This window comes from Protobothrops mucrosquamatus, unplaced genomic scaffold, assembly GCF_001527695.2.
Source record: "Protobothrops mucrosquamatus isolate PMUCROS unplaced genomic scaffold, P.Mucros_1.0 scaffold1146, whole genome shotgun sequence".
NCBI lineage: Eukaryota > Metazoa > Chordata > Lepidosauria > Squamata > Viperidae > Protobothrops > Protobothrops mucrosquamatus.
The window spans coordinates 309,609-321,840 of record NW_015387362.1 but is presented as its reverse complement, the minus strand read 5'-3'; the positions used below and the strand labels follow the sequence as shown (position 1 = coordinate 321,840).

Genomic DNA, 12,232 nt, shown 5'->3' with positions numbered 1-12,232 from the left:
ACGACGACACACTGGTGTGCGGGAGGTGGAGGGCTATAGCAGAGGGCAGCTGTAGAGGTTCCGAGTGCATCAGCCAGGTTGAAATTTAACCGGCTACTTGAAGGATCTCCCCATGCGCCACCATGGAACCCTTTCCAAAACCAACCAACCAACCAATCAAGGACAAAAAGAAACAGGTTGCTCTGTTGCAGGCATTCTGCTACAGAGAGCTGCAAAGAGGGTCCATAGGTCCCGTACAGAGGCACCCACTAGGAGACTTTGATTTTGCCCTTGTCTGGGGCTGCGTCTGCCAGCGACTGCTGCTCTTCCCCGTTCACTGTCAGGGTCCTCTTCTCTGGAGGCTGGTCCTCAGGCTGGCGTGCAATCAGCAGGCGGCAGGTGAGCAGGATCCCAAAGACCAAGGCGTGGGCGTAGCGCTTGAGTGGGTCACCCACGAGTTGATGAAAGAAAAGCACGGCCAACACAAGCAGCAACAGCACAAAGTTGGCCACATCTTTGGGGCGGCCTGGAACCAGGGTCATGACGATCCCGCAGGCCACCTCCAGGGCTCCAATGCTCTTGCGGAGGATGATGGAGCTGACCCCCATCCTCTTCAGCATGGGTAGCGCCCTCACATAGGTCTTGTAGGCACGCTTCTGTAAGCAAAAGGACATGAGCAGAGCATTCGTGACTGGTCTGGACCTGAGTTATTGGTTTATTTCACCCAGTGGAGCACAGTTTGGATCAGCGTAGATCCAGTCAAGCAGGAAACCTCAATCTTATCCCACGAAGGGAGGAAACGGACAGTAATGGACGCAGTGATCTTCTTTGGTGGGTGTTTTGTATGATGGGGTTGGAAAAGAGGACTATAGCTCAGTGGTAGATTACCTAGTCTAGATGAAGGAAGTCTTAGATTCTAACTTCTCCAGATGGAGAACTTCCTACTGAAATCTTGCATTGGTGTAGTCAGTAGACAATCTTGGGATGGATGGATGGATTGAAGGATGGATGGATGAGTTAATCATAAAATAATTTCTTCAGCTCCTAGGGATGGCTAATCAAGGAGAGAAGCAACCTAGAACTAAGGAGAAACTTCCTGACAGTTAGAACAATTAACCAGTGGAGCAACCTGCCTCCAGAAGCGGTGAATGCTCCAACACTGGAAGTTTTTAAGAAGAGACTGGACAGCCATTTGCCTGAAATGGCATAGGCCAGGGGTAGGCAACCTTGGCTCTTTTATGACTCGTGGACTTCGATTCCCAGAATTCCTGAGCCAGCCACGCTGAGGGGAAGGGGAGAGGTTTCCAAGCTGAGCCATGCTGGCTCAGGAATTCTGGGAGTTGAAGTCCACGAGTCATAAAAGAGCCAAGGTTGCCCACCCCTGGGATAGTTTCCTGCCTGAGCAGGGGGTTGGACTAGATGACCTCCAAGGTCCCTTCCAACTTTATTATTATTATTATTATTATTATTATTATTATTATTATTATTATTATTATTATTATTATTATTATTTATTATTATTATTATTATTTGAGCTATTGAAAACCATTTTGAATATTTATGTGGAGTATAAAGATTGGGTGTGTCCAACTCACAGCCCATGGCTGCATGTGGCCCTGAACTGCTAGTAATGTGGTCCCACAAGATAACAAAAATACAAAAAAAATAAAGTAAGTTTGCTAACTATATTTTACATGCAGCCCAAATGATTCTTCTTCGCTCAATGCAGCCCAGGCGAACTAAAAGGTTGGAGAATTGTGCTACTACCAATATAACTTATTTGAAAGAAAAATCTCTTCCGAATCTAGCTGAGCTCTTGACTTCATTGACAGGCAGTTTTCCTGAGAACTGCATGAAGATGATTCATCTTTGCCTTTACTCGGGATTTTTTTTTTTCCCCTGACTTCCCACTCCAGCTTTTTACCCAAACATCCCTGGGAGTTTCCCATCCAGCATGGCTTCCAAAATCAGACAAAAGCCGGAGGATGCCACCTGATGAAGCAACTACATCAATAATGTCATATATCCTGACAGGTTACCAGTGTGGAATACAACATAATATAAAGTTATGAACACACCCTTGTTGTTACAATCTCTGGCCAAACAGCGTCCAGCTTAAGGAATGGAATTGTATAAAAAACAAAACACACTCCATCAAATGACTCCTGGGAAAATAAATTGGATTGGGTGGGCAAATCAACAGAATGTATTCGAATGCGTGTGCGGATAAATTAACTGCATTAGAGGAACTCTTGTAACCGTTAGAAAAAATGATTGCACAGCTACAAATATGGGAAAGCAACCCAGACTTCCTAAAGCTGTAAAACTCTTTTTGTTTTTTTTAGATAAGGTGGAAAATAAGAAAGAGCAATTAAATCTCATCTGAAAACCTGCAATGCTGGACATCATTTCATAGCAACGCACTGAAAAACGCTGTGCCATAGTGCTCTTCTTCATACAACATGTTAAGCTATGACATGCCTAACTATGGTTTAATGAGTACAGTAACACACAACTGGCTGGTTCGTGCAGTAAGTCAAAGCGTAATCTGTGCCTTTCAAACCACAGTGGCGGAGTTCAGACAATATACTAAATCACAAACAAGCACCCGTATCTTAGTTGAGAATGAGATATGTACCCCGCCCAAGAGGCATTCGTTCATCCTGAGAAGTTGGTTCCATTTTTTCTGCCGGCCCCAATGACTAGATTTATACCTTGTGTATAAATACCTTCATTTGTGAGCTTAGCCACAACGGAATCCTTACATCGCACTATGCCCTCAAACATATTTTGCAGATCACAAGAGAGATTGTGTCAGATAACTCAAAGCCAAACCGTACTACATTAACACAATGTGTGAACCGGACGAGTACAGCAATTAGTGAAATGAATATTTGTTACAACGCCAGTGCAAATGGAACCAATTCAAAAGGAAGAACCAATTCAGTTGGCCAGTGGTATCAAGCTCTTGGAAATACAAATAAAGATAATACTTATCGGGGTAAGGAAAAAAAACAACAACCCAAGGAGGATCTGAAGTTTACAAGCAGCCTGATATTATATAATATCTCTAGGATTTTATTTTATTTTATTTTTGCTTTTCAAAGCCCTTCAAATGCCTCTGTACAGAGAGTCATTCGTGTGATATTTAGGGCAGTAGCAAGACAAGGATGGGAAGGGAAGGGAAAGGAAGAGAGGAGAAGAGAAGAGAAGAGAAGAGAAGAGAAGAGAAGAGAAGAGAAGAGAAAAACCATACTAGAAAGTTCCACTACTGTTTATCCACAGAAATTACACATTTGACCATTTCGATAATAGCATATATGAGTGAGCATTACTGCATTATGAGTGACCTCCTAGAAGAGACAAAAAAAAAAAAGAAACCCCTTCATGGTTTGGCTGTCTGCATTGCCACACAACTGGATCTCACCACGATTCCTTAAGGAGAGAAACAAAAAACAAAAAATAGAAAGAGCTGGAAATAGACCTGCTTTTGGATGGAAAAGGATTGCCTCTCTCCTTTCAGCTCCATAGTCCAGGCTGATGGAAGACCCTGGCTTGTCACGTTCTAGAAGCTTCTCTGAGGGGAGAACATTACGTTTCTGTGTCGGGCTGCAGGCAGCCTGAGCCATGTGGCTGCCTGTAACAGGTTATCAGGACACGGAGGCCAAATAATGAGACTATTTGTGACTCTGTCACAACAACGCTGGGCTTCTTCTAGATTTCTGGGGGCCGCCTTCCCCTCGCCCTAATAAGCAAACACTTAGGGGTGGAAGAAGTTCTCTTCTGTACCAGTCAAAGATGATCCATCAGTAGCCTGGTGCTATCTCATCCCCTTCCAACACCCAAACCGTTTAATCTCTCCCTTTTCTTCCTTCTGGAAACAATAAGGAAGTCCTTTTTGCTCTAGAATGTCTTTCTATGCTCCTGAATGGTTGCCTCTTCTACAGCCTACCAGTTTTTTCTCCCTCCTCATCGGATGGTGGGGGAAACTGCCTTAGGAAGAAGGGAATGCCAGAGGAATCTTGCAAACGGAAGGTGGGAGAGATTCCTGAGCAAAGGAAGAGGAGAACAGCGCGTGGAGGGTTGGGTGGTATTCCCGTCCCCTTTTTGCACCTCTCCAACCTGTCAATTGTGTCAAAGCTCCTACCGTAAGATTGCTGCCAGCTGGCAAAATGTCTCCCCCCACCACAACTGCATTTACTCACCATCTCATTGTGAGCATCCTTGCTCAGCCTGGGGGTCAGTTTGATGGTCCCCATAAAGACGAAGAAGAGGCCCAGGGCCACCGAGAGGGCCACGATGGTGACAGTTCGGGGGGAGGCCATTCGGATCAGGATGCTGCGGCTTTTCCCCCCGGACTCTGATCCCTCGGCTATGCAAGGGATGGTCAGTCACCATGGAAGGAGATGGGGAGCGGAAGGCTGCAGAAACCCGGAGGATGACACAAAGCAGAGAGGGGGATGCCTCTTCGGCTCAGCCGCCTCTGGGTCCTAACGTCCTGCTTTTTTCACAGCGTTGGCAAGGTGACATCTGCTAAACAAGAGGCAGGGAAGGCTGTGGAAGTGGCTGTGGGAGCTTGTCATGGCATCCACCCACTGACATTTCTGTCGTCCATGCAAGAAAGCTGCAGAACCGTTGGATGCCCACTGAGATGGTTAAGTCTGGGAAAAATAGCTCTAAAATAATTCCATACTACTACTACTACTACTACTACTACTACTACTACTACTACTACTACTACTACTACTACTTCTTCTTCTTCTTCTTCTTCTTCTTCTTCTTCTTCTTCTTCTTCTTCTTCTTCTTCTTCTTCTTCCTCCTCCTCCTCTTCTTCTTTTCTTCCTTCTCCTCCTCTTCTTCTCCTTCTTCTTCTCCTTCTCCTCGTCCTCCTCTTCCTCCCCACCCCCTCCCCTCTTCTCCTTCTTCCTCTTCCTCCTCCCTCTCCTCCTCCCCCTCCTCATCTTCTCAGCAGCTAAGTGACTATTCCATTCTAATATATTATGTAGCAGTCTTTAATATGCCACAAGACTCTTCATTTTGCTACAAAACACTTGCAGCTGTAAAGTCCTACTCTACAGTCCTCAGAAACTGACCACATTTCCCTCGGTATCAGCCAGTCTGCTGCCCATTTCCCACCCACCCCTGTGAAACCGAACACATTAAAATTGGCAGAAAGAAACTTGGCCTCCTTCAAATTGACTCAATAAATCGGTGGGATTGATTGCAATCCATGCTGTGCCCTGTTTGTGGGCAATACTGAGTGACCGAAGTTCACAGATATGCCACAACTGTATAATTACAAAGATAATTATCATTCTGGTGCTAGAAACACATAAATTCCTATTATTGAGTTAGAATAAGCACAGGCAGTTCCAAAGTGGTCACCAAAATGAACCGGCCACGGTCATTTTTTTTAAAGACTGGTCTTCATCTGGTCAAGGGTTCTCATAAATGGTCATCCAAAATATTCCTGCCTATTCATGGAGTAGATATCAGCGAGCTTATAAACTAGCTCAAGGTATCGGCATTAACACTCAAAGTGATGAGTCCCAAATATTCAAAAAGGATCTCCTTTATGAGTAATTTGGACAGGAGCGTCTATAGCATGGGGGGGGGGGGTGTCAAAATGCCAAGATGACAACCTCAAGCTATGATTAAATGTCAGCCTCAATAGGTAGATCAGATTAGGAAATCAACTCTACAGGAAGGCTAAAGGTACTCTTATTGAAGTTGACAATAATAACAGAATCTTAGAAATCTAATTGTGCTGCACTGCCTCTTCCTTCTTATAAAGGTAAAGGGTTTTCCTGTCTAGTTGTGTCTGACTCTAGGGGGTGGTGCCCATCTCTGTTTCTTAGCCGTGGGAGCCAGTGTTATCCGAAGACACTTGTGGTCATGTGGCCAGCACATGAATAACAGCACATAACAGCACATGGAACACTGTTATCTTCCCATAGAAGTGGGACTTATTTATCTACTCGCATTTGATGCTTTCAAACTGCTAGGTGGGCAGGGGCTGGGGCAAGGAAGCAGAGATCATCCTGTCGCACGATGCTTGGGTTTTGAATCCGGACTGCCAGTTTCCCAGCTGACAAGCTCAGGGTCTTTAACCACTGAGCCATCATGCCCCTGTTCTTCCTTCTTATACGCCACTGAATTAGGGAATTTTGTATAGGCAACAGATCCTGCATATCTCTATCAAGATCCTCTTCTTTTTTCTATACATCAAAATCCTGTCTCACCTATTTTTATCTCCCTGACCGTTTGGACATTTTAAGTTTTGTTTGTTAGTCCTGCTCCATGTTTCTTCCGTTAGCAAGGCAGTGAGAAGCATAGCCCTTATGATGGAAATCCATAAACATTACGAATTCCTTCCTACTTGGAAACAGTTTGGTATCCTCTCCCCTTTCTTATCAGGAAGACCTAAACACTGAGTGATTTTATTGTCCCGGATTCAAACGCTGCCATTTTCAGACAACGTTTTCTTCCTAGGAAGCTGGCCAACTCTTTGGAAGTAACGTCTTCAACCACAAAAGAAGCCTGAAGACTGGGTAATGATACGCATAACCATTAATGGGATTTTGGATTTTGTTTGCAGAGTCTGAAAAGGGTTGCTAAATTTTCAAAGCTACTTTAAGCCTGTCCAAAGGTTTACACTACCCTTTTTGTGCATTTGTGCCTCAAAATGGAAGGAAACCATGCCACCCATGTACGGTGGCAATAATCATAAGGAGTTCCAAGAGAGAATTTGGGAAATATTTATGGGTTTGGATCACAAACTGATTATCCTGTAGTGAAAAGAGCTTTACTTGAAGAAGAAAAATCCGGGAGTGAGATAAAGAATGTTACTAAACACATTTTGATTTTAGAGAAAGCAAATTTCTGGGGTTTGTTAGAATTAAGGTTGCAACACTGCATAAATCATTTACAGAATTTACTCAGCCCAAACTGGTTTGGTTTACTAACAAAGGCATTCATCTGGCAATTGAATTTTTATTATTTCAAAGTTGTGAATATAGGACTTAACTGAACAGCAGGTGGCAGACATATTCTTAGCAAAAAAAAAAAAATCTGAATACTTTTCAAAAGATCTGAGAGAAGCTGAGTCTTGTAGTTTTTTATCAAACCTTTATCGCATTTTCATTGCTGGCTTGTTTTGCACAAGGAGTCTGTTTTTCTCAACGTAAGGATTGTCAATAAGCTAAGCAAACACTGAAATTCTACTCACTGGATATTCCCATTTCTTGATAGGCATTGCCTGTCTCCCTTTTCAATTTATGTTCATAGAGGAAGAGATAGAGGTAGAAAATTGAATGATTACTCACAAGATTTCAAATTTTAGATCTGGTAGATTTCTCCACATGCCCAGTGGTCACAGAATACAGTAGGCATCCATTTAGATCCTTCTGTGAAATAGACACCAGAACAAAGTTAACTGTAACTTTGATTTTAAATTTCACTGTTTTATCACTCTCGGGTGTCTAATTTGACTGGCATTGTACCAATCGTGAAGTTACTCATGAAACTGCTCAATGAAGCAAAATGCTTTTAAAAGTAAGAAGCTTTCTGCCGAAACATATACGAACTTAATGCAGGCTTCCTAGGCGATATTCTGGGGATGTGTCAGGAATATCGAAAGAAAGTAGTGCAGTAAAAGAAAAATCGTTAAACGAGAAGGCCGACCACCGAGGAGTTTCCGTCTAAACCTCTATAATAGAAGAGATAATGTTTTCTGTCTTGTTGATTAAGTAGAGAAAAAGGAGTCGGTGCTCGGAGTAGTAAATAGTTAATTTTGTCGTGATTACCGTCAGGACAGTACAAGATTCACCGGATACAAGGAAGCCAATCAATATTTTCCAGCAGATATAATGTTGCACAGAACCGGATCTCGACTCTTGCCTCAGCTGTGCATCCAGTTATAGTTTTGCAGAGAAAATAACCTTTTTCTGTAGACTTAAGGTTCACTCTCTTTTCCTGCAAGACTATAAATAAGTCCTGAAAGATACGGTAAGTCACACTGCATAACTGTAACATTATAAAGCACAGGCAAGATGTTGGCTTTCTGAATAAGAGAGTTCGAAGGGACCTTGGAGGTCATCTAGTCCAGAGCTTTTCAACCTTTTCACCCATTGTACCACTTTTAGGATATGGCAGTATCCGAGTACCACCAGTCGCCTAGCAAGGTGTCAAAAACTTGATGACCAAAAAAAAAAGAAAAGGGGGGGAAAGTGATAAAGTACAGGTAGTCCTCGACTTACAACACTTCGCTTAGTGACTGTTCGAAGTTACAATGGCACTGAAAAAAGTGCCCCCCAAGCCACAGCCGAATAAGACACCTGCCTGCCCACCCAGACGCACTCTTCCTCCTGTCCGAGGTTTCCATTGTTGTGAGCATTTCTGTTGAGGATTGGGAGCGGGGGTGGGGTGGGAGGGTGTTTGGTTTTTATTCCCCCCCCTCCGTCTGCTGGATGGTTGCAGCAGGTTTTGGTCACTTCACATGACCCTGGGACACTGTGACCGTCATAAATATGAATCAGTTGCCAAGCATCTGAATGTTAATCACAAGACCCTGGAGATGCTGCAACATTCCAGCTGATCGGCGCTTTGTCTGGGCTCAGCAGAAACACCAGGATCAGTGCCGAGCTCCAGCTAGAGCCTGGCGCTGATCCTGGCGCTTCTGCTGAGCCCTGACAGCCCCGAACAAGCACCAATCAGCTGGAAAGCGGCACTGATCCTGGTGCTTCTGCTGAGCCCTGACAGCCCTGCAGCTCCAGCCATCTCTCGCTTAGGCTTGTGCGGTGCTGCCACTGGTTCAGTTCATTCCCCTACCCCACTACCACTTTTCTAGGATGGTCGCGTGCCAGGTACCACAGGTGGTACCCGTACCACTGGTTGAAAAGCCCTGTTCTAGTTCAGCCCTCTGCTCAAACAGGAGACCTATACCATTTCAGACAAATAGCCGCCCAATCTCTTCTGTTTAAATAAATCTTGCAAAACAGGGCTAGTCTTTTTCTGTTGTGTGGTTCAGAAGCTTATCTTAGAGTGTAACTAATTTCTACCGTTTTTGCAACTTGCAGCCTTTTATTACAGATCTCTGTTCCTTCAAACATGTTGGAAGGGATACCTTGTGCCTTCTGCCACAATACACAATATTTACCGTTGAGGTGGGGAGGAAGATAGGAAAGGAAAGAGCACAGCAGTTGCATAGATATGCTCTTTAGGGCCATAGACAGGGGAACTAATCCCTCTTTGAGGAAGATGGGTGGTTTAGAAATGTGAAATATAAAATAAAATAATATCAGAATATCAGAAAGTCAGGCTAAAGTTTGAGCCCAGAATAGAAGCAGCTGCAAGCAGGGTGCAGATATGTCCTGAAACAGAAAGCATGTTCTCTGTTTCCCTTGATATCTGCATTTTTGGTTTTCCTTCAAGATCTTTCTGGTATGTTCCAAATGGGCTTTACATTGGTTTTGCCAACATCCCAAATAACCATAGCCTTTACTCAACAGTTTTAGAAGACAATATATCGAGAAAGCCTCTGCAAGATAATATTCCTAGGCTGGGTTTACCTTAGAGCCAGAATTTGTTGTCTGATCTAAAATATTTAGAAATATTTTCTCTGGGCTAAAAGGGTGACAGAAAAATAAATACAGTGTGCTCTCCACAGTTTCTTGCCTCCAAATTCTCAGTCCTGTTGGTTAATTTGCTGCTATCCTCCTCATTCTAATACCTGCCTCCGCTTCCTTAAGCCTGTGGTAAATTCAAGCCGGTAAAATTGTCATTTTGAAAAATTGCCAGTTCAGCATAATCAAAGAGAGAGAGAGAGAAATGTCTCATTTCCTAACAGATTGTAGTTTGGGCTTCTGGAGGATACAGCAATCAGATCTGTCGTAGGTTTTAAATGGATTGAGGAAACAGTATTGGGTGATTGGTAGGACAAGTGTGCCTTACTGAATAAATCATTTTGTTCATGGGCTAGATTAATTCTGAGAGAACATGGCTGGCGGAAAAGCATGCTCATCCCTCTGTTTCAGTTATTCTGAAATAATGATGTGTCTTGGGAGAAGAGTGTGAAATTCAGGCTTGGCTTCCATTCCTATTCAAAGTCTAAAGTGAAACGAATCCTTACCTTGTTTTTTTTTAAAAAAGAGAGAGAGAGAGAGAAGAAAAGATAAATAACCTGACCTTCTGATTTGAATAAAAAGGACAGAAATTATCTGGATTCAAATAACCAGTGGAAGAACTAGATTAATTCATAATAATTAAAACCCCATCTCATAGGAATTTCCTGTTAGAATTTCTCTTGGATGGAATTGAAACATCCTTTGTGTTTGCGTTATCCCTGTGTGAATTTCTTGCTTACGCTTTTTATTCAGTTACAAAACCCAGATACAGGCAGTCCTCCATTTAGAATCCTAATTGAGCCCAGAATTATAATCGTAAGTTGTTATAGTGATAAGCGGAGGCAGCATGTGGCTGGACGTGAGTTTTCAGCTTTTCTTGCGGAGGTGGTGAAGTGAACGGGAACTGGGATCCAAACAAGAACTCTTGATTAGGTCTGTCTGGAAGAGACCTCTCTTGCTTTACGTTGATGTTGAGGGAACAGGAGGAGCTGCACACTCAATTCATTATTATGACAAACAATAAAGATGCTAATAAAAACAAAAAATACTGGAAAAGGATTGCTGCTTGAGACAAGTGAAGTTATCGCTGCTGCTAAATCCATGCTAGACTTTGATTAGGTTGTCTAGCCAGTTTTTGAAATGTATATTAAGTTAAAAAAAAAATCCAGGTGGAAATAGATTTCATGGAGTTCTAGACAGAGTCAGCTCAAGGCATCTTGCTAAAGGCAGCTCCATATCTCTGTTTCAGAATTATTCAGAAAAAATCAGCAGCATTTTATTCAGGAACAGAAAAAAAAACAAGCCGGAATGCATCTTTTTGCAAAGGAAAACAGATGCTAGCTACTCTTAAATATGCACTGCCCAAGATTGATAGTGTCTCTTTTAAAAGTTAACAGATTAAGGGGTGGCAGGCAGGGGCTGCCTTTAATTTCCAAACCAGACAGCTATGACCCACTGGTAAAAAGGTTGTGAGAATTGCAAAGGATCTTGTTTTTATGCCAGAGACCTGGCCTGCCTTTCCTTCCATCGGGCATCAAGACCCTACATGGATTTTATTCAACTTGGCTGAAGTCAAGTCTATCCATAAATTTAAGATGCTCTTAAGATGATTAGTAAAACCGGGGCCTCTTTCTGTTTGCAACCCTTATTTAGGCCTGCAGGCTGGGTTTGCATCAGGCTCAGTGGCTGACTTTCTTCCAAAGAAAAGTGCTAGGAAGTTAGCACAGTTTGGGTTTCCAAAAGTACCCGATTGTAATCCCCTCCAGGAGCAATAAACTTTGGGGAAAATCCCACAAATGCTGGCACTCTCATTTCCAATTTAAATGCAATCCAAATCCAGCAACATTAGACCCTCAGGATGTGTTATATTTCAACTGGAGAGTATAGAGATTACCAAATCTGGGTTGCAAAAAAAATCAGCCAGTTTTCTGTATTGCTGGGCTGCTATCTCGTGGCCATCTGGATTTTTGTAAAGCCAAGCTGGTAGCTCCACTGAAGCACTCTCTTGTTTTATTTACCATATTTTTTTGACATTTTTGAACTGTCCGTTTCCCTCAGAGAGGGACTCTGGATGGTGTACAATACAATGGTAAAATATAAAAATAATATATAAAAATTAAAAAAAAGCAGTAACACTGCTTCCTCTCCCCTCTCCCCCTTAATATTTTACAGAGACTTCAACTTTCTGGATTAAAGGAGACACACACACACACACACACACACACACACACAGAGACAGATTGTTAATCATGATTTTTTAAAGAAAAGTTTCATAGTGGAATAAAATGGAATTCGCAGCTGCTCTGATGTTCAGAAAAATTAACTTGGAGATCGGTGAAGTGTTATTGTTAATAGGCACAACACACACAGAGATACTCAAAAGAACGACAAGGCATGGACCATCTTGAGAAGGATGGTTTGACATGGTCCCGCTAGCCCAGATTCTGTTTCTGCTTCTGCCTCTTTCATCGCAGACTCTCTATGCCTCTGAGGTTCTGTGCTCCTGAGATCCATTGTCAGATGTATTTTTAATACCTTCAGCGACAGATCTGGTCCCTTTTGAGACCTTCTCTTCGGTCTTTCCCCTGCTTTTTGGTGATGCAGGACAAGTTCCAGGTTGCCATAGAAAC

General features: G+C 42.9%; 1 protein-coding gene across 1 annotated transcript; it reads right to left on the bottom strand.

Annotated features, from left to right (window-relative positions):
* Positions 1 to 248: 248 nt before the first annotated feature.
* On the bottom strand, positions 249 to 4,304 carry TMEM35A (transmembrane protein 35A). Its single transcript, XM_015820596.2, has 2 exons — positions 4,185 to 4,304; positions 249 to 635 (listed from the first exon to the last, which is right to left on the bottom strand). Exons 1-2 carry the CDS (start codon positions 4,302 to 4,304, stop codon positions 249 to 251), a joined length of 507 nt encoding a protein of 168 aa, XP_015676082.1.
* Positions 4,305 to 12,232: the final 7,928 nt, after the last annotated feature.

What these genes read in the sequence shown, in the direction of transcription:
- TMEM35A (XM_015820596.2), bottom strand. Translation starts at nt 4,304, where the DNA reads ATGGCCTCCCCCCGAACTGTCACCATCGTGGCCCTCTCGGTGGCCCTG. An exon ending in AGGATGCTCACAATGAGATG is followed by an intron (nt 636 to 4,184) that starts GTGAGTAAATGC and finishes TTTTGCTTACAG; the next exon opens with AAGCGTGCCTACAAGACCTA.